This window comes from Lithobates pipiens, unplaced genomic scaffold (genome assembly GCF_037356315.1).
Source record: "Lithobates pipiens isolate NorthernLeopardFrog02 unplaced genomic scaffold, aLitPip1_a1.2 Scaffold_27, whole genome shotgun sequence".
Taxonomy (NCBI): domain Eukaryota; kingdom Metazoa; phylum Chordata; class Amphibia; order Anura; family Ranidae; genus Lithobates; species Lithobates pipiens.
In genome coordinates, this window is record NW_027507788.1 from 107,379,381 (window position 1) to 107,402,601 (window position 23,221).

The window sequence follows — 23,221 nt, forward strand, 5'->3', positions numbered from 1 at the left end:
CCCGTTGCTGTCAATCAAGGTCAGTTATCAGGAGAGAGAGGGGGTGGGGCCAAACTGCGGCTCCATGTCTGAATGGACAAACAGAGCTGTGGCTCGGGTTGGCTGACCCCATGCTGTGGGTGCTCTCAACAGGAGGGAGGGGGAAAGGAGCACAGAAGAGGGACACGAGAAGAGGAGGATCTGGGCTGCTCTGTGCAAAACCACTTCACAGTGCAGGTGAGTATAACATGTTTGTTATTTTTAAAGAAAAAAAGAACAAGTCTTTAGTATCACTTTAAGAAATACAGTAGATGCTGACCTATTTCCTTGCTTTTTTACTTGCTAAAAAACACTACTTTGTTTTTTCCCTTCTACCGGTATGTAATGTTAAGGAGGAGGTTGGGGAGTTAATGTTTACCAAAATCAACCCAGTCTGTACTGCGCTGACAGATCTCATTATCAGTTGTAATTAGGATAGTTGTTTAGTAATGCATTGTTAAACAAAATTGTGCTTAATTTTGACCCCTAATTGCACATTGCAAGCTTGTAAAGTACTGCACGGCACTGATTTGATATATTTTTACGTTGTTGACACTTGTTGGAAGACAGGAGGTGTGGACAGCAGTACTGACACTAGGCTATTTATTATTGGTTCTAATATTACTCTATTTAGGTCTTTTTCATATCCTTTTATATAATTTTTTCATATATTGGTGATTGTAAGCCTATTGCCTCTGATTAGGTTATGAAGCATTATACTGTCCTCTATAGTGATTGTGCTGAGGTTCTTTTAACTCGTATTCTGACCAACAGCAGCTTCTTAGAGAGTCCTACAGTGGTGTGAAAAAGTGTTTGCCCCCTTCCTCATTTCCTGTTCCTTTGCATGTTTGTCACACTTAAGTGTTTCGGAACATCAAACCAATTTAAACAATAGTCAAGGACAACACAAGTAAACACAAAATGCAATTTGTAAATGAAGGTGTTTATTATTAAAGGTGGAAAAAAATCCAAACCATCATGGCCCTGTGTGAAAAAGTGATTACCCCCTAAACCTAATAACTGGTTGGGCCACCCTTAGCAGCAACAACTGCAACCAAGCGTGCAATGAGGCTTTTACAGCGTCCTGGAGGAATTTTGGCCCACTCATCTTTGCAGAATTGTCCTAATTCAGTTACATTAGAGGGTTTTCGAGCATGAACGGCCTTTTTAAGGTCATACCACAACATCTCAATAGGATTCAGGTCAGGACTTTGGCTAGGCCACTCCAAAGTCTTCATTTTGTTTTTCTTCAGCCATTCGGTGGTGGACTTGCTGGTGTGTTTAGGATCATTGTCCTGCTGCAGAATCCAAGTTCGTTTCAGCTTGAGTACACGAACAGATGGTCGGACATTCTCCTTCAGGATCTCTTGGTAGACAGCAGAATTCATAGTTCCTTTTATCACGGCAAGTCTTCCAGGTCCTGAAGCAGCAAAACAGCCCCAGACCATCACACTACCACCACCATATTTTACTGTTGGTATAATGTTCTTTTTATGAAATGCAGTGTTCCTTCTACGCCAGATATACTTGGACACACACCTTCCAAAGAGTTCCACTTTTGTCTCATCGGTCCACAGAATGTTGTCCCAAAAGTCTTGGGGATCATCAAGATGTGTTGTGGAGAAATTGAGACGAGCTTTGATGTTCTTTTTGCTCAGCAGTGGTTTTCTCCTTGGAACTCTGCCATGCAGGCCATTTTTGCCCAGTCTTTTCCTGATGGTGGAGGCATGAACGCTGACCTTAACTGAGGCAAGTGAGGCCTGCAGTTCCTTGGACATTGTTGTGAGGTCTTTTGTGACCTCTTGGATGAGTCGTCGCTGCGCTCTTGGGGTAATTTTGGGCGGCCGGCCACTCCTGGGAAGGTTCACCACTGTTCCATGTCTTCGCCATTTGTGGATAATGGCTCTCACTGTGGTTCGCTGGATTCCCAAAGCTTTGGAAATGGCTTTATAACCCTTTCCAGACTGATAGATCTCAATTACTTTCTTTCTCAATCGTTCCTGAATTTCTTTGGGTCTCGGCATGATGTGTAGCTTTTAAGGATCTTCTGGTGGACCTTACTGTGTCAAGCAGCTCCTATTTAAGTGATGCCTTGATTGTGAACAGGTGTGGCAATAATCAGGCCTGGGTGTGGCTAGAGAAATTGAACTCAGGTGTGGACAACCACAGTTATAGTATGTTTTAACAAGGGGGGCAATCACTTTTTCACACAGGGCCATGATGGTTTGGATTTTTTTTCACCTTTAATAATAAACACCTTCATTTACAAATTGCATTTTGTGTTTACTTGTGTTGTCCTTGACTATTGTTTAAATTGGTTTGATGTTCCGAAACACTTAAGTGTGACAAACATGCAAAGGAACAGGAAATGAGGAAGGAGGCAAACACTTTTTCACACCACTGTATGTGCAAACCCTCTCCAAAGAAACAACTAGAAAAGTAAGACATTTACACCCTATGGTCAAAGAAAATATTACCAATATACAAATAGTTTATTGATCGGTTGCTACATATAAGTAAATCCCTTAAAACTCAGTAAACATCAATAAACACAGTGCTGAAAAAATATCCCCAAACAAATTTGTTTTGAGAATTAATCTGCATGGGTCAGCTGCTCTTTGTCTAGGGATGAGAAGAAAGTTTATATTCACCGGATCCTTTGTTCCACTAGAAAACAGCGCTCCCCCATTGGGCAGAGGTGGACTGTTCCTGGTCTCCGGAGCCTGCTCTGGGTTTGATGACGTCAGGGACAGTCCACAACTCAAGACGGTGGGGGTGCTGGACCGCTCTTGTGCTGTGAGGATTGGAGGATTAGATAAGTCAATTTCAGTTTCCTCTCCCCTAGACAAAAACAAGCAGTTAACCTACTGCACAGCCCCCCTGCATGGGAAAACTTATTTGTTTTGCCCAGGGATAGGCTTTAAGTATGCATTTTTTATATTAATTATCTAATGTGTCTCAGTGGCAGGTCAGGCAGCAGGGGGCGGCGGCCAGCGGTGGGACATTGCAGGGGGTCAGACAGCAGCTCCTGTGTCCTCTGTGCATCCCCTCCCCTCCTTCTTATAGGCGTCCAATTGCAGCACTTGTCCTTTCAGCCAATCAGGTGACAGGTAACAGACCCACGCTACCTGATTGGTGGAGAGGCAGTTCAGTGTTAGGAAAGTGAATATTCATTAACTTTTCTAACACACCTGGGTGGACTGCGAGCACAATGGTTTGCACTCGCAGTTCACTTTTTTTGAAGCCTATTAGAGCCTATGGCTCTAATCAGGTGCTTCAAAAATACACCCCCATCGCTGTAATTCAGGCAACCTGTGTCCAAAAAAGGGGCCGGGCGCCTGAATTGGGGGTGGATACAGCGCCCATGGATAGATTCATGCAATGCATGAATCTATCCATTATACACAGAGGGGGGGTGGCTGAAGAGAGGGGGCGGCGCCTGTGTGCCCTTAATCGATGCACCACCACTGCTCAGAAGTAAGCGTGATATACATTGCTTTGCCTGCACGGGCCACCCGTTCACAGTACATTGCGGGTGACCAGCTCCTAAGTGGTTAACTCTCAGGTTTTAAGCGCTTTCAGCAACTGATAATTATTTACCAAGTGCAACATTTTTTTAATATTTTTTATATTCCATTTTTAACTGGTGCCACAACCGTTGCACCCTTGGTATCCTCTTTCAGGGTGGCTCCTTATTCTTCCAGAGTCTGGAGCCACTGTCAGGGCTGGCTTAGCCCTTCCTTCTCTGGGCTGGCTGCTCAGCTGTTGGCTAATTGCCAGCTCTCATCTCTCTCCACAGTTACCAGCTGTTCCTGATCCTGCTTGTCTGACCTGCCTACTTAAGGCTGTCCAGCTCACTTCACCTCTGCCTTCGCCTTGGTCACATCACAAACAACTATCTTCTGCATTCCTGTTTAAAGACTGGCTTGCTGACATCCCTTCTGGCTCCTTATCCTGCTTGCTGTTCCTCCACTTGGATCCCTGACTTCTGGCCTGGCTGATTACCCGAACTGGTTATTGAACTCTGGCCTGGCTGACTACTCGATCCAGTTACTGGACTCTGGCTATGCTTTGACTACGCTTACTCTAGTTACCTTTTTATTAATAAACAAGTGTAATTTAATTGTACTTCTGTCTCAGTCTGATTCATGGTTTCTGACAGCCACACATTCATGCAGGGGCTAGTGTTGTTTCTCCCTACATTGTGTGCATCAATAGAAACACACAGCCTTATAGCCTAGGGTGGCAAGGCATTTCCCTGCTCCTCCCCTCTACAAGCTAACAGACTGACTCTAGGCCGTACTGTTCACTGTTAACTCTTTACTATAAAGGCCAGAATCTCAGGGAAACAGCACTGAGAGAGCAGAAGCCTGCATCTCAAAACTAACCCAACTGTATATCCGACATAGGGTGTATTACACACCTCAAAAATTGTAATCAAAGGGTTCAGCCACATCTCTCTACTACCCCAGATGTTCTGGGGACACCGATACCTTAATCCATATGTTGTGGAGGTGTCCTAAATGTTTTTTGCTACCGGTCATTCATATTTTTTTTAAATCAACCAGGTTTATTTCGATTTACAGTGCATACATGTTACAGATTACATTTACAAAAATGCTACATATCGTACAGATCCTCAAATAACAATTGTATAACCATCTCAAATCTTCAATGTCACATCACGTTTTATGCATGAAATAAATAAAGCAAAAAGGTACCTTGTGTCAGTGGTTTGGGTTACCTCACTACCCATGGGCCGGAGGATCTACTTGTCATTTACATCACTATGTATTGTGCATAAACCGGCTATGAACAAGTGCTAGACTCCTGCAGCCACCTGTCCCAGATTTTGTAGTATTTCTTAGGACATCCCCTATTGGTGTATATAATTTTTTTGTAGGGGAGGGTGTTGTTTATTTCTGCTTTCCATTCTGCAATGCTCGGGGGACAAGTCCTCATCCATTTCCTAGCTATTGTCTTTCGTGCTGTGAATAACGTCTCGTGTAGAAATGTCTTCATGTACCTGTCGGTCGAGTCTGGCAAGAGTCCTAAAAGGCACATTTTTGGGTCCAGCGTGGCTGGAGAGCCCATTTTGTCATGGAGGAATCTTACTATCTATGTCCATAGTCCCTGTACTTTGGGGCATGACCACAGTAAGTGAATGAATGTTCCTGTCTCCCTTCCACACATTTGGCACAAAGTGGACTGGGAGCCTCTGTACCTGGCAACCCTGAGGGGGGTGAGGTACGCTTGATGGAGTATGTAAATTTGGGTCAGCCTGTCCGACAGTTTTGGGGAAACTGCCTTACAGGATTCCAGAGCTTCCTCCCATTCCCCGTCCTCGATAGGTCCCACCGCCCTTTCCCAGCGAGGTTTAAGTCCATAAGCTATTTTAGTTGCTACTGGGGTGGAGAGTAGATTGTAGAAGGTTGAAATGAGTTTTTGAGGATCAGTGTTTTTGATGATTGCCATAGCGACATTTAAAGTGGGCTTAGGGGGGGACAATGGGAATTGAGTGCGGATTGCATGCTTGACTTGCAGATATCTAAAGAACATATGATTGGGAAGATTGTACTCCTCTTGGAGTGTGTGGAAGGTTTTTAGAGTCCCATTGGTAAGTAAATGATGGAGATAGAAGATTCCATAGGTGGACCAGCAATCTACATCAGGAATTTGCAAAAATTCAAGTAGGACCTTGTTGTGCCATAATGGGGTGAAGTCGTTATATTGGGGAATCTCTAGTTTAGCGGAGGCAATGTCCCATATGCGTCTGTATTGACGCAGTAGGGCCAGCTCACGAGTCCTCAAATCAGTATTTCCGGTGTTTATTGTTATCGCATAAATAGGGTCTTTAGTGCATCTGGCCCACTTGGGGCACATCAGCTGGAGGAACCGCTCCCTGTCTGTCTTGTCAATGTGGTATAGTTGTGATAATTGGGACGAAATATAGTATAGGTTGAAATCTGGTAGTACCATACCTCCCAGGTCAGGTGGGTTTTTTAGCATCTGCCATGCCAGTTTGTGTCTGTTAGGACCCCATACGAAAGGTTTGAGGAGGGCTTCTAGAGTCTTGAAGTATTTCAAAGGTAAGTATGTTGGGGAGTGCCACATAACATATAATACTTTGGGAAGTAGAACCATTTTAATTAAGTTTATTCTGCCCCATACCCCCAGTGGCAAGCGAGCCCAGGTCCTCAGCTTAGTTTTTACATAGGACGTGAGGGGTTCAATATTGAGATGTACAAAGTCTGTCGACATTCTGGATACATGGATCCCAAGATATTTCATGGTACTAACTCTCTGAAGTGGCAGACTGGCCTGTGACTCGGTTGGTGGGAAACTGTCTATTGGTAATATTTGCGATTTTTCCCAGTTAATTTTTAAACCAGAGAAGGTCCCAAATTGTTCGATTGTATGTAGTGCCACCCGCAAGGAGGAACCCGGATCTGCCAGGTATAAAAGGGTGTCATCCGCGTACATACTAATTTTTTCAACCAGATTACCTGAGCATAGTCCCTTGAAGGTCATTCATATTTTAAACACTTAATGACTTGCATTCTATCCAACTGCCCTGTGATTGCCTCTTTTGGGCATTATGAATGAGAGGTCCTGAGGAAACGATTTTTATGAAACGCGTTGACATTATCAACTTTCCATTCTTGAAGTTATGCATAAATTTGTATAATTGTAAATATGGAAGATGTAACTGCATAATGGGGAATGCATAGCCCCTATTTTTTAATGTTATCTCTTTTAATGTGATTGTAAATAAAATGTAATTTTAAGCAATGGGGTCTTCCTTTGGTACAAGTACAATCTCTCTTTTTTTTTATCCCCTTTCGGGTATTTTTCTGGGTTCTATAAATATTTCATTATGACTTCCTTTTTGTTCTAAAGTAAATGATCTGTACTCTAAAATGAAAAGACCTAAATTAAAATAACTACATTGAGTCATGAATTCAGATCATGAAATAACCAAGCCAAGTACCATTCATCTTCATCACACAAAGAAAAGGTTGACTATTTAGGCAGAATTGATCACTGTTGCCTGAATGGCATTCCTATAATCCCCCTCAACAGACCCAGCTGTCCTCCTTTCCCCAAATATATATTTTTTTACTCACATTGTTGCCGGTCATAAGAATCTACTTGTCAATCACAATGTAGGAATCTTCTGAGACTGTCGCTCGATATCCAGGAGGTTGATCCAGAAATGGTTGAGCTAAAAACAAGTCACATTTTATTTCCTCTTCTACTTAAATTTTTTTTTTTTTTTACTATAGTCACTGTATAAAATGTTTGTTCAATGCGAGGAAAAAGCAGACTATCATTCCATTTTTTTGGTTAACATGCTGCCATCTTTGGCACAGACATAAAATGGTTTAGATAGAAATAGTTTTCGGCTAACTGGTCCGTAAGAATTAAAGAAGTATTAAAGTCTAAATGTTTTTTCCCCTAATGCATTCTTTTTATTAAAGTAAAAAAATAAAATAAAAAACACTCCACTATCTGTCCTACCCCTCTCTGTACATAAACACTTACCTGGCTCCATGTCATGGCTCCAGCACTGTCCTGGTATCAGCACCGCACCTCTACTTCTTGTTTTCACAGGAGACACTGGGGGCAGTGGGGTCAAAGACCCAGAGGAGAGGAGTAAAGCAACCTATCTGTGCAATATCTTTGCACATAGCAGGTAAGTATAACCTATTTATTTATTTATTTTTCCTTTAAATAGTCTTCAATATCAATTTATGAAATATTGGGTATCTAAAGCCGATAATGTTTTCTTTCTTTAGGTTTAAAATATGGACGTGGAAAAACCCCTGTTTTTTTTTATAGCTGTCTGTGTCCTCATTGGGAAATTCACTTTCTCTATTTGGGCAGTAAGCCATGGGAAATCAAAACTTTTACAGTTACAATACACATATGAATTGCTTTAAATGCCAAAATGTTTGTAGTTCTGTCCAGATATTTTTGTGATACACATATCACTGATGCACTGTATAGCCAGGAAAGTGTTACTATTTCCTGTTGCAGCTTCATGGTAACACTTCCATGCTCATTAGATCATGGAAGAACGTCATCACTCTGCTGCATTTTGTATGTGTTTAAAAAACATTTATAAATGCACATAAATGCATGTAATGATTTTTCAATGGCGCCATTCACTTTGAGCATTTACCTATGTTTTGGTGCACGCAGTTTAGCTGCAGTTAGAGAAAATAGAATTCTGTGTCTCTAGGATTTGATTAGAAGCTCTAAATGTGCCAAAACCTGCTTTAAAACAAAAAGGCTAAACCCAGGAAAAAAGTGATTTGGGAAGCATTAAAAAGTAATTTATATTTCCCAGAACAATTCTCCTGTGCTTAGAAAAGTAAACACAGGAGTGCCAATGTGAATGAGGCCTTATGCCGCGTACACACGACAGGACTTAAGTCCGGCAGACTTTCGACGGAGTTCTGACGGAGTTCTGATGGACTTTCCGAATGAACGGACTTGGCCACACACAATTACACCAAAGTCCGACGGATTCGAACGTGATGACGTATGACTGGACTAGAATAAGGAAGTTCATAGCCAGTAGCCAATAGCTGCCCTAGCGTCGGTTTTAGTCCGTCAGACTAGCACACACACGAGCGGATTTCTGGGTCCGGCAGAGTTCTGGCGGAAAAATTTGAAGCATGTTCCATTTCTAAAGTCTGTCAGACTTTTGTGAATCAAAAGTCTGTTGCAGCCCACACACGATCGAATAGTCTGCCGGAATCATTCCGTCAGACTTTTGATGTTGAAAAGTCCGGTCGTGTGTACGGGGCATTAGAAGTGTTCTCCCTAAGCTGCCTGAAACCCTTCACGATACAGTCTCCAATGCCCAAAAATCTATTCGATTGACAACAACATCCAATGCAATATGCCCCTAATTGACTTATAATGCAAGCCCTCCTTTTTTTAGGATGTGCGGACAATAGTGGGAAGATAAAAACAGTGTAAAGATATACAGTCATTAGAAGCACAACCAACATTAGATCTTGATTAAAATATTGTCTGCAGATAAAGGTGATGTGCCTATACAAATGACACATAAAATTGATATGTTTATTAAAATCATGATCTAATTTCCTGGTTTCTCATTAAAGCTGGGTTTGCACTTAAGCATTTAATCCGCATGACAGGAGAGTGTGACCGGCACCCAATGGAACCGGTTCACACATCTCCGGGGCGGCCGCAGAGCGCATTGCACAAGAGCCCTGGGTGCCTTTGGCTCAGTTTCAGGTCTGAATTCAGGCAAAATTTGGGTCCGATTCATCCCTGAAATGGAGAACAGAGACGCACCAGACCCCTGCCTGAGTCACATCTGTATTAGGTGTGAACCCAGCCTTAAAGTGGTTGTAAACCCTAGGACAAAAAAAAAACAAAAACTGCAAGACAAAGGCATAATGAGCTAGTATGCATAGCATACTAGCTCATTATGAATTACCTGAGATCAAAGCCCCTACAGCCATCCTCGTATACCGCTCTGGCGGCCGACATCGCTCCTGGAGTTACTTCCGGGTATCGTGGGCTCTGGCGCTGTGAATGGCCGTGGCCATGATGACGTCAGTCCCACGCATGCGCTCACGTGTGGTAGCTGGCAGTAGCATTTTTTTCCCCCTCTTTCTTCCTACCAAATTAGGGGAGGGGTTAATTGTTCACAGGTGTATAAAGGTAGTTATACAAACTCCCCCTTGAGCTTGCTCCCTGATTGTGGCTTGCATGTGGATTTTCTGAACACAAGTGGATTTTTTTGAACTAAAGTGGAGAGTTAATAACCAGGAGTTAAGACAGGAGTCTCTAACCTCCATCCTCACCTCCATTTTAAAGATCCCACTGCAAGGGGCAACCAGACAGCTTTCCAGAAATGTCAGGCTGACAGCAAGCCAGATTCACCGGAACCAGAGTGTTTAAAGGGGACAACCGCAGCCAGGTAAGCTCGCACCTCCACTCCCCCCCCCCCCCCCCCCCCAGTGATTGTTCCAGGGACTCCGTCCGACCGCCTACGGGGGTCAGGAAGGAATTTTTGCCCACTGGTGCATTTGGCTGCTACTGTCAGGGGGTTTTTCGCCTTCCTCTGGAACAACCATAGGTTAGCATACCCCTACCTCCGGCCTCCTTTCCATTTTTACGATATCCTAGGACGACTATTCCAGATCACAGCCAGACTTCTTTTCTAAGCGGAGACCTCCACCTTAAGTAAAGGCAACTGGAACAGCCAGCAACCGAATACAACAACTCCTTCCGCATCCATATAGGCATCCCCTGATCAACTTGCGCGCTAATAGCCTCAAGCACGGCGGCAAGTCTGATACCAACCCCACCTCAGGATCAATACCCTGATCAGGATCATCATCTTAGGCCCATAGTACCATCAACAGCATCCACAAACCATGTGCTACTTCAAATACTCAGCTGAAGTTCTGCACAGACTAAGGAACATCAACACCACATTGCCATCTTCCATACAAAAAATACTTCAAAGAGAACAACTATTAAAAACCGGACGACAACCAGCTCCCAACCACAGGAAGACATCTACTCGACCACTACAATTAGATTGCGCCTTGATTAACGCCAGGTCTGCAGTCAAACATAGACTGGAAGTACACGACTTCATCATCGAGAACAATGTAGACTGCCTCTTCATCACCGAAAGCTGGTTAACCTCTGACTGCAACACCATCCTCACCGAATTGGTGCCGGAAAACTACAGGATCCTAACCGAACACCGGATAGGGAAAAAAGGAGGAGGCCTAGCAGTGATCTTTAAAGGTCACCTGGATCTCACTAAACCATCATCTCAGAACCCAGTGTCTTTTATGGAAACCCTGACGCTACATTTTCAAACAACACCCCATGACACCACTCATATTCTACTGTGCTACAGACCACCGGGACCAAAGTCCAATCTTCTTTCACCCCTCACGGAATCCTTTGCAATGCACACCCTAAAATTCAAAAATTTCCTGGCACTCGGAGATTTCAACCTTTGGGCAAACGAGCCTAAAGACCCCATCGCAACTGCCTGCATCAATCAACTAGAAGAACTGGGTCTACAGCAACTGATAAAGACTCCCACGCATGGGTCAGGACACACCCTGGACCTCATTTTCAAACAGAACATCGACGTCAACATACTCGACAACATAACTCTGCCATGGACGGATCACCACGCCATCAAATTCAAAATCACTACCAACATGACCAACGCAAAACGGAAACCTGTAACAACGCACTGGACCAGATCGCATAAAAAACTGTACTCCGAAGCCTTCAAAACCACTCTGTCCAAAAAAATATCTACAATAACCTTAAACCACTCTACGGAGGAAACACTCAACTCCCTGAACAAGGCATTACTGCAATCAGCAGACTCGGTAGCACCAAAACGCAGGGCTCTCAACAGGAAGAAAAATGCTGGATGGTTTAATAGCTCCCTCTCCGTACTAAAGCAAGAACGCAGAAGAGCGGAAAGAACATGGAGAAGAAATCCCACCGAGGAAAACCTATTTAACTACAAAGGTCTGACAGAGAATTATCGGAAAGCAATCTTCAAAGCCAAAAAGGACCACTTCTCATATACAATCTCAACGGCCGCAAACCAACCACAGGAACTGTTTAAACTGGTTAATCAATCAATGAATCCGGTGTGCCTAGAACCCCCAGAAAGCGAATCCCAGGATTACTGTGACAAACTGTCGGATTTTTTCATCGATAAAGTCAAAACCATCAGGGAAACAATTTGTCAGAAGAAAACATCCAACCTCAGCCAGCAAATACATAAAGAGGATGTCCGCACCAACATACCGCAACCGCCAAAATTTTCACTATCCCCAATTACCGTAGACACCGCAAAAAACATCATTAATAAACTGCGTGACAGTACCTCACCTATTGACATCATCCCCACAAAACTACTGAAAGAATGCTCCGACATCGTGGCTCCAACCATAACCCACCTCATAAACCGATCATTCCACGAAGGGATTGTTCCCAGCATCCTCAAACAAGGCATCGTCAAACCTCTACTCAAGAAACCAAACCTGGACCCTCAGGATCCAAACAACCGTAGGCCGATTACAAGCCTCAACACCATTTCTAAGATCATGGAGAAAGCTGTAGTACATCAGCTACAACTTCACCTGGATACTCACAAACTCCTGGACCCGCTGCAATCAGGCTTCCGCCCGGGTCATGGAACAGAAACGGCTCTCCTCAAGATTTGGGATGACACCCTCGAAGCAGCAGATGACGGAGAGCCGTGTCTCCTCGTACTGCTAGACCTAAGTGCAGCGTTTGATACAGTAGATCACAATACTCTACTCGTCCGCCTCACAGAAGTAGCCGGAGTCCAAGACATAGATCTCCAATGGTTCGCGTCCTTCCTAGGAAATCGGTCACAGACAGTGAAACTAGGAAAATTCCTCTCCAAAACTCGGGCAGTCACCTGCGGAGTCCCTCAAGGCTCTCCGTTGTCACCCGTTCTCTTCAACATTTACATTCGCCCACTCCTTCAAATCATCAGATGCTCAGATCTCTGCTTCCACTCTTACGCTGACGACACGCAACTTTATTTCCGGATCAATGGAAAAAAAGATCACCAACAACAACTTGAAAACTGCCTCAAATCAATAGAGGACTGGATCACCACCAACTCCCTCCAGCTGAACCAATCAAAGACAGAGCTTCTTATCTTACACCCAAATCATAAGCCCGCAACCAAAACCTCCTGGTCTCCACCAACCGTCTTTGGGCAGACTATCTCCCCAAAGACCAAAGCGAAGAGTCTCGGGGTTATTTTAGACGCACAAATGTCAATGGATGCGCAAATAGGATCTGTAGTCAGTCGATCTCACCATCTGCTGCGAATGCTTCGCAGACTCATCCCTTTTATCCCAAAGAATGACAAAGCAGTGGTAGTTGGAACAATCATTAATTCACGACTGGACTACGCAAACTCGCTTTACATAGGATTACCACAATATCAACTTGCGCGATTACAACTGATCCAAAACACGGCGGCAAGGCTGATAACAGGAAAAAAACCCTGGGAATCCATTTCTCCTTCACTGAGGAGCTTACATTGGCTAACCGTAAAAAATCGGATCACGTTCAAGACCCTTTGCCTCACCCACAAATGCGTGCATAGAGAAGCTCCGCAATACCTAATGGAGAAAATAAATCATTACACACCAAACCGCAGTCTTCGATCAGCCAACAAAAACCTCCTCCTCGTGCCCAAAGCCCGGTATAAATCCAAGGGTGATCGGAGATTCGCTGTCCAAGGGCCTCGGCTATGGAATGCTCTACCAATCAACATCCGCCTGGAAGAAAATCACCTGGCTTTTAGGAAAAAACTCAAGACCTTCCTCTTTTAGCAGATGATCAAAGCTCGCCACAGCGCCTAGAGGCGATTCAGTTCGCATTGTGCGCTATATAAGTATTTCATTCATTCATTCATTCAATGCAGTAACGGCACACCCACTGAAGCAACGGTACGTACGTGCTGTTGCTTCAGTGCACAAGTGCCTATGACGGCGGCACATGCAAATGCAGGGGATATCTCTTAAACCGTTCAGGTTTAGGAGATATCCAGGGTAGCTACAGGTAAGCCTTATTATAGGCATACCTGTAGCAAAAAGTGTGTTGTAAGGGTTTACAACCACTAAAGAAATTCAAGAAAACACACCCTGCCACTGCTTATAGTGCCGTGTCTCTTGACTCACTCTTGGCCAATGTTTAACATTTAAATTTGTATCATCATGGGGGTCTATAGCTTTCATCAGATTCTTAAAGGGGTCCTTGACTAAAAAAAGGTTAAGAACTACTGGACTAGAACCTTCTTTGGGACTATGCAGGTCTTCTTTAAACCTAAGACATCCAGGGTCCAATGATGTCTTTGCTATTGATGTGTGTGGTGCCTTTATTCCAAGTTCAATAAAGCTCTCTAAAGCCGCGTACACACGTAGCCGTCTGTCCGACGTACTTAGTCTGGCGGAGTTCCCGCCAGACTGTCCGTCGGACTTTCCGAACGGGCTACTTGCCCACACACGGCACTTTTTCAGCGGACTAATACGGCGTACTAAGTCTGCCGTACTATCCGCCCTACTTTTGAAATGAACGGACTCGCCCACACACGCAGAGGAAAGTCCGCTCATTTCGAGCGCGTCTCCAGGTAGGCGGGGCCCACGACGGATACGTCGCTGGCCCCGCCGCCTGGTATGGACTTAAAGGGGAACCCCAACGCCGAAAAAAATCGGCGTGGGGGTCCCCCCAAAGTCCACAACAGACCCTTGTCCGAGCACGCTACCCGGCCGGCCAGGAAAGGAGGGGCGAGCGAGCGCCCCCCCCCCCTCCTGAGCCGTACCAGGCCGCGTGCCCTCAACATGGGGGGTGCCTTGGGGAAGGGGGGGCCGCACAGCCCCCCCACCCCAAAGCACCTTGTCACCATGTTGATGAACAAGGGCCTCTTCCCGACAACCCTGGCCGTTGGTTGTCGGGGTCTGCGGGCGGGGGGCTTATCGGAATCCGGGAGCCCCCTTTAATAAGGGGGCCCCCGGATACCGGCCCCCCACCCTATGTGAATGAGTATGGGGTACAATGTACCCCTACCCATTCACCTGTAAAATAAAGTACAAAAAAAAACACAACACACAAGATAAAATAATTTATTGCACAGCTCCGGGGGTCTTCCGTCTTCGGGGGTCTTCTCGCCGGACTCCTCTGCTATCTTCTTGTAGCTCTTTTACTAGCGGAGGAGCCCGGCATTCTTCTTCGTCGCCGTGGCCTCTTCTTCCGACTTCGGGGGTCTTGTCCCCCTCTTCGGTTCTTCTGCCGGGCCACCGCGCCTTCTTATAGCTCTTTTACAGGCGGTGGCCCGGTCTTCTGTCGCCGCCGCCGCCTTCCGTTCTTCTTCTTCTTCTCCTGGAGATGTTGACTCGACGTTCTCTCCGGCCGCAATGCCAGGGACGCGCTGCGCTGCGACTTATATAGGGACAAGGGGCGGTGTCACATGGGTTGATGTCACATGGGTTGGTCACATGGGTTGATGTCACATGGCGACAGTCCCAGCATCCTCCGGGACTGTGACATCGTAAGGGGGCGGGGTCACCATGTGACACCAACCCATGTGACATCAACCCATGTGACACAGCCCCTTGTCCCTATATAAGTCACAGCGCAGCGCGTCCCTGGCATTGCGGCCGGAGAGAACGTCGAGTCAACATCTCCAGGAGAAGAAGAAGAAGAACGGAAGGCGGCGGCGACAGAAGACCGGGCCACCGCCTGTAAAAGAGCTATAAGAAGGCGCGGTGGCCCGGCAGAAGAACAGAAGAGGGGGACAAGACCCCCGAAGTCGGAAGAAGAGGCCGCGGCGACGAAGAAGAATGCCGGGCTCCTCCGCTAGTAAAAGAGCTACAAGAAGATATCGGAGGAGTCCGGCGAGAAGACCCCCGAAGACGGAAGACCCCCGGAGCTGTGCAATAAATTATTTTATCTTGTGTGTTGTGTTTTTTTTTGTACTTTATTTTACAGGTGAATGGGTAGGGGTACATTGTACCCCATACTCATTCACATAGGGTGGGGGGCCGGTATCCGGGGGCCCCCTTATTAAAGGGGGCTCCCGGATTCCGATAAGCCCCCCGCCCGCAGACCCCGACAACCAACGGCCAGGGTTGTCGGAAAGAGGCCCTTGTCCTCATCAACATGGGGACAAGGTGCTTTGGGGTGGGGGGGCCGCGCGGCCCCCCCTTCCCCAAGGCACCCCCCATGTTGAGGGCACGCGGACTGGTACGGCTCAGGAGGGGGGGGCGCTCGCTCGCCCCTCCTTTCCTGGCCGGGTAGCGTGCTCGGACAAGGGTCTGTTGTGGACTTTAGGGGGACCCCCACGCCGATTTTTTTCGGCGTTGGGGTTCCCCTTTAAGTCCATACCAGGCGGCGGGGCCAGCGACGTCTCCTTCGCGGGCCCCGCCTACCTGGAGACCCGCTCGAAATGAGCGGACTTTTCTCCGGGCAGGAAAAGTCTGTTCATTTCAAAAGTACGGCGGACTGGCACACGCACGGCCGGATTGTCCGCCGAAATGCGAGTCCGGCGGGAAGATTGGAGTGTAAAACTACATTCTAAGTCCGCCGTACTTTCGGGTCAAAAAAGTATTGCGGAGGCTACACACGGGGGGATTGTTTGGCGGACTTGAGTTTGCCGGACTTTTCCACCCGCTTGTTTGATCGTGTGTACGCGGCATAAGACCCTCAGAAAGAAAGTTGTAGATGCCTATGAGTTTGGCAAGAGATTTAAAAAGTTCCTCAAATTATTTGAAAACAACCACGTAGAATATTTTTTTACTAATTTACTAATGGAGTGGATTGCACTTTCAATACATTTTTAAATGGATTTGATTTCAAACAACTGCTAATTTGTTCAGGATTGATCAGCCCAGCAAATTCAACACAAGAGCTGACCATCTGATGCTAAAAGAAGGTTCTAAGAACCCCAACATCTCATTAAGGTGTGTTGAGGTAACTCTTGCAACTCTTGTTCTCAGGCCGCGTACACACGGGCGGACTGTTCGCCCAACTTTGTCCGCTGAACAGTGTTTGGGCGGACAGTCCGCTCGTGTGTGGGCTTTCAGCGGACAGTTTCAGCGGACAGTTGGACGGACAAGGTTTTTCGGAATTTCCGAAAAACTGTCCGCTGAAACCTTGTTTCAGCGAACAGCCCGCTCGTGTGTAGGCTTGTTCGTCAAAGTTGCGCGCATGCTCAGAAAGGATTTTCACGCCGAAAGCTATAATGCAGTGTATAGGACGTCGTATTTTTCGTCCCGTCGTACGTGCCGTTCACGTCATCGCGCACGGTTTCAGCAAACTGTTCGTACGTCGTGTGTGGGCATGTCCGTCCATGCTAATTTTGAGCGGACTGTTTGCTGAAACTGTTGGACGGACAAAGTTGGGCGAACAGTCTGCGCGTGTGTACGCGGCCTTACTTGTTCTACAGTATACCAATACATAAATTTATATTTTTGTTATATAAATATTTTGAAAAGGCACATTATTCAAGTATATCACCTATCTGTAGAAAAAGTCAGCACAAAAATGGTTGGGTTAGGCACGAATTGTGTGCTTTATTAAAATATCCAATTACTTTATTTTACCAAATAAAACATGTTTTGTGGCTTTAATTTGCCAATTCCTCTGTTCAAGGTGATACAATTGGTGTCTAGTATCAGCTGCTAGTGAGATCCACTTGGGAAATATTCTTTAATGGACACTAGGTAGAATGTACAGCGGGGCAAAAAAGTATTTAGTCAGCCACCAATTGTGCAAGTTCTCCCACTTAAAAAGATGGGAGGCCTGTAATTATCATCATAGGTATACCTCAACTATGAGAGACCAAATGTGGAAACAAATCCAGACAGTCAATCACATGTCTGATTTGTTTTAAAGGATTTATTTGCAAATCATGGTGGAAAATAAGTATTTGGTCACCTACAAACATGCAGGATTTCTGGCTCTCACAGACCTGTATCTTCTTCTTTAAGAGGCTCCTCTGTCCTCCACTCATTATCTGTAATAATGGCATCTGTTTGAACTTGTTATCAGTATAAAAGACATCTGTCCACAACCTCAAACAGTCACACTACAAACTCCACTATGGTGAAGACCAAAGAGCTGTCGAAGGACACCAAAAACAAAATTGTAGACCTGCACCAGGCTGGGAAGAGTGAATCTGCAATAGGCAAGCAGCTTGGTGTGAACAAATCTACTGTGGGAGCAATTATTAGAAAATGGAATACATACAAGACCACTGATAATCTCCCTCGATCTGGAGCTCCACGCAAGATCTCACCTCGTGGGGTCAAAATGACCACATTAAAGGTGAGCAAAAATCCCAGAACCACACGGGGGACCTAGTGAATGACCTGCAGAGAGCTGGGACCGATGTAACAAAGGTTACCATCAGTAACACACTACACCGCCATGGACTCAGATCCTGCAGTGCCAGACATGTACCCCTGCTTAAGCCAATACATGTCTGGGCCCGTCTGAGGTTTGCTAGAGAGCATTTGGATGATCCAGAAGAGGATTGGGAGAATGTCATATGATCAGATGAAACCAAAGTAGAACTGTTTGGTATAAACAGAAATCGTTGAGTTTGGAGGAGAGAGAATTCTGAGTTGCAACCAAAGAACACCATACCTACTGTGAAGCATGGGGTGGCAACATCATGCTTTGGGGCTCTTTCTCTGCAAAGGGAACAGGACGACGGATCCGTGTACATGACAGAATGAATGGGGCCAGGTATCGTGAGATTTTGAGTGCAAACCTCCTCCCATCAGCAAGGGCATTGAAGATGAAACGTGGCTGGGTCTTTCAGCATGACAATGATCGCAAACACACCACCCGGGCAACAAAGGAGTGGCTTCGTAAGAAGCATTTCAAGGTCCTGAAGTGGCCTAGCCAGTCTCCAGATCTCAACCCCATAGAAAACCTTTGGAGGGACTTGAAAGTCCGTGTTGCCCAGCGACAGCCCCAAAACATCACTGCTCTAGAGGAGATCTGCATGGAGGAATGGGTCAGCATACCAGCAACAGTGTGTGACAATCTTGTGAAGACTTACAGAAAACGTTTGACCTCTGTCACTGCCAACAAAGGATATATAACAAAGTATTGAGATGAACTTTTGATATTGACAAAATACTTATTTTCCACCATAATTTTGCAAATAAATTCTTTCAAAAATCAGACCATGTGATTGTCTGGATTTGTTTCCACATTTTGTCTCTTATTGTTGAGATATACCTATGATGACAATGACAGGCCTCTCATCTTTTTAAGTGGGAGAACTTGCACAATTGGTGGCTAACTAAATACTTTTTTGCCTACGGGCGCTTTTTGCACTGACTCTTTCTACTACTTCATTCCCCCACTTGAGAACCCCCTAAGAGCACCTAGGATGATAATGCCTGAGGCATAGAAAGCAACCACACTGACCCTGCTTGGAGACAGGTCTTGTCCACCTGCGCACTAGGAAGGCCACGTGTTCCCCCGAAGTTGCGTGACCGCAGACCTCAACAGCTGTAAGTCCATTTTGATCTTTTTTCCTTTTATTGTAGAAGCACTGCATTCTTGTTTTTGAATGAATTTACTACACTAAAAGGGCTCTCCTGCCTCCATCTCTTTTCTTTTTTGGTGAAAAATCTGAGCTTTACCAGGAACCTCTGCCCAGCTCCTCAGGATGCTTTGGTCCACGATCTACCACCACACCCAGAACTTATCACCTATCTGTACACTGTTGAAAAAATCTAACGTTTGCCTGTTCAAATATGTTGAAAAAGTAAACATTTTTTCACATGACTGTATGTCGGGCAGTTATACTTATATCGCGTACACACGATCAGACTATCCGGCGATCAGACTTAGTCTGGCGGACAAACCGCCGGAAAGTCCGCCAAATTCCTGAACGAGTGAACCTGCCCACACACTGGACTAGGTCCGTACTTTTGAAATGAACGGACTTACCCACACACGGAGGAAAGTCCATTCACTTTGAACGCGGCTCCAGGTAGCCGGGACCAGAGAAGGAAGTCAATGTCACGTCGCTGGCCCTGTCACCTGGTATGGACTTAAAGGGGAAGCCCTACGCCGAAAAAACGGCGTGGGGGTTCCCCCCAGGTCCATATCAGACCCTTATCTGAGCACGCTACCCCGCTGGTCAGGAAAGGGGGTGGGGATGAGCGAGCACCCCTCTCTCCTGAGCCATACCAGGCCACATGCCCTCAACATGGGGGGGGTGCTTTGGAGAAGAGAGGCCGCGCGGCCCCCCCACCCCAAAGTACCTTGTCCCCATGTTATTAGGACAAGGGCCTCTTCCCGACAACCAACGGCCAGGGTCTGCGGGAAGGGGGCTTATCAGAATCCGGGAGCCCCCTTTAATAATAAGTCCCTCCAGTGAAGTATTCGCCGGAATCCAGTCGCCTGCCCAACATGAGACATCCTTCTTTAAAGGCGATTTGAATAAAGCTGTAGTGATTTTTTTTTTAGCTTTAAATTACTATTTAAAACAGAATTAAACACAAAAGCAAAAGTATATTAAATTGCAGATCACCAATCCTTGTGCTGTCTGCGTTAGTTTTCTTTTTGTGGGCTTTTTTCCTTTGTCTGAATAGCAAGTGGAATTGAAAAATTCTTACTGACTAGATCATCAAGTGAAAATAAAGTAACAGTTAGAGGGTTGAGACAAACCATTTATCACTGACTGGGGTGCTTAGAATGGTCAGCTTTTATCCATTGGTAATCCTTTATCTAAAAAAACTAAAACATAGTGGGGGTAGAAAGTGCACTTGGAAGTGCAGTCACTCTAAATCTAAGGCTGCTTTCACACTGGGGCTGGAGCAGCGTCGGCGGTAAAGTGCCGCTATTTTTAGCGGCGCTTTACCGTCGTTTTAGCGGCGGTCTGCGGGCGCTAGCGGGGTGGTTTTAACCCCCGCTAGCGGCCGAAAAAGGGTTAAACCCGCCCGCAAAGCGCCGCTGCAGCGGCGCTTTGCCGGCGGTATTGCCGCGGTGTCCCATTGATTTCAATGGGTAGGAGCGGTATAGGAGCGGTGATTACACCGCTCCTTCACCGCTCCAAAGATGCGGCTATCAGGACTTTTTTCACTGTCCTGCCAGCGCATCGCTCCAGTGTGAAAGCCCTCCAGCTTTCACACTGGAGTTAAAGGGGCCGGTTTTTTTCAGGCGCTACACAGGCGCTATTTTTAGCGCTGTAACGCCTGAATACCGCCCCAGTGTGAAAGCAGCCTAAGGGGTTAGAGCTGAAACGAGTGGAAGCTCTGCTGATTTTATCATCCAATCATGTGCAAGCTAAAATGCTTGTTTTTTATTTTCCTTGCATGTCCCCCTCGGATCTACAGTGATTTTATTTCCAAGTGCACTTGCAGTGCAAAGTGGATTTTACTTTAGTAAATAACCCCCAGTGTAACTGCTTATAAAGCGTTAGCTAGGATTTAGCTTCGCAATAGATGGATCGCCATAGATGGATCACAATTTGGTTGGTGCAGCAGGGACCATTGATGGCCATTCCCACTTGACAGAAATCAATATAACGATCGATTTCTGTTGAAGGGGAGTGTTGAAAAACATTTCAATCAATGGCTGAAACCAATTGGCTACAGCTGCTGATCAATGCATTCTGAGAGAGGAGGAGTCACACTATCAGGACACATTGGGGGTTATTTACTAAAGGCAAATTCACGTTGCACTGCAGTGCACTTGAAAGTAAAGTCGCTGTAGATCTGAGGGAGATATGCAAGGAAAATAAAAAACTGCATTTTAGCTTGCACATGATTGGATGATAAAATCAGCAGAGCTTCCCCTCATTTGAGATCTACCCCTTAGATTCAGAGTGACTGCACTTCCAAGTGCACTTGCAGTGCAAAGTGGCGTTACCTTTCGTAAATAACCCCCAATGTCACATCATGGAAGATTTCTCCATCCGTCTTGCTCATGTGGATTAGAATCTATCCATTTTTTTTATCTGCTTTTTGGCTGATTGAAAAAAAGAAAATGAGTCAGCTATGGCCAACATAACAGAAAGTGGGTTACTAACCAGATTACAAGGTGAAATAAAGGAAAAAAGTCTGAAAAAATAAAACAAATGCAGTCACACATCGAGGACCTAGTATTCTGCAATATATTGCATTTTTTGTTTTGGGGTTTAATACCGCTTTAACTTTTCAAGAAGCTCAGGTACAAATCTGTGATAGGTGAAAAAAAAGTGCACAGAGAACATACACTAATAATCTAGAGTTGTCTATTTACCTTTTATTTGACCTACCTTCACTTTGTTGGGTGCCAGCAGAAAAATAATGGCGTACTCTTCTGTACAGGAAGATTACAATGATGGCAAAGAGCAGAACCAACAAGACTGCTAAAGTCACAGGAAGTACAAAGCCGATTTCCCCTATAATGAAAACATATATCCAATAATGTTTAAGATCTCTTTTGTTTTTAAACCAGAGATATAAAGTCACACTAACAATATATATCTAGTGCCCTGCTCCTAATGAGCAGACGCTATTGTTTTTGTAAATTTAAGTTTGTCTGAAGCTCCAGTTTGGCTCATACTAATTATGTCAAAGTTCTGGTTTCTGTATCAGTTCAGCTGGGTTGTGCTAGTTTCTACTTGGCCGTGGGTGTCGTTGTCACCACCAAGTATTGGAAATGCAACAGGCTGAATGCATTGGGTACCCCTTTTACTCAGAAATAGCCCAGTGGGAGTGGTTCACCTGCTGTGCATTCTGGGTAAGGGTACTTAAGGTACAGGCGCCATGTTTTTGGGTTAGTTATTTCCGACCCCATGGCCTTCCTGGCTTGAGGTGTGTGCTGCCTGTCTCTATGTCTTGGGGTTGGCTGGGGCGATGCTTTTACAACTGAAAGGGTGGGCCCAAAAGTCTTGGGGCCTACCGATCCAGCGGTGGTCCTGTGCTGTGTTGCCTGCGGGGAGAAGCCAAGTGACTGGAGGATCCAGGGGAGGACTTTTTCAGGAGAGGACCGAGCAACAAGGCTGGTATCTCTGGAAGAGCCTGGAGACTCAGTTGGAGGACGCATCCCGGGTCACCTATCACACAGTATCGCTCGATCGGCTGAAAGAAACTGGTACAGTGTGACAACTCTTTAATTTCTCAAGAAGTTGCTGGTTGTCGATTTAGTTGACTTGACAAGTCTCTGGCAGAGACTTTGTTCGAGCATCTCACCGGCTGCTAGGTCAGTGAGAGAGGCCTATCCGGTGGTTGCTAGATCCAGCCTGTGGAAGCTGCTTGTCCTCTGGATCAAGAAAATACCTCTAACCCACAATTACAAGGTACCTGAACTCCCCTTAACCCTCTATCCCTCTATTGCAAAACGTCATGTTTTTTTCAAATAAATCTTTGGAAAAAGGACTAAGTGTCGGAGCTAATATTCTTTAATCCACTTTAAAACGGGACCCATAAGATGGACACAGTGAGCAGGCGAGGTAACGGTAAGCCCGACAAAAACCAGCCGCTCCTTTGGGGGTCAGTGCTACATATAAATGAACTTTCCCATTCCCCAAAGCATGTCCACACCTTTAGGGCCCTTTCAAATAGGCTGTTCGATCAGGTCCGCCTTTCAGTTTTTCAGGTGAACCTGATCAGAC

General features: G+C 45.6%; 1 protein-coding gene across 8 annotated transcripts in view; it reads right to left on the reverse strand.

Moving 5' to 3' along the window:
- Nucleotides 1-23,221, reverse strand: part of LOC143934059 (low affinity immunoglobulin gamma Fc region receptor III-A-like) — a 90,003-nt gene that overhangs the window by 4,116 nt on the left and 62,666 nt on the right. For all 8 annotated transcript variants that reach the window (XM_077457344.1, XM_077457342.1, XM_077457346.1 and 5 more), the window contains 2 exons: nucleotides 21,881-22,006; nucleotides 7,146-7,243 (listed from right to left, as the gene is read on the reverse strand). In XM_077457344.1, coding sequence (XP_077313470.1) covers nucleotides 7,167-7,243; nucleotides 21,881-22,006 — 203 coding nt within the window. In that variant the 3' untranslated portion in view covers nucleotides 7,146-7,166. The remainder of the gene's footprint in view (nucleotides 1-7,145; nucleotides 7,244-21,880; nucleotides 22,007-23,221) is intronic.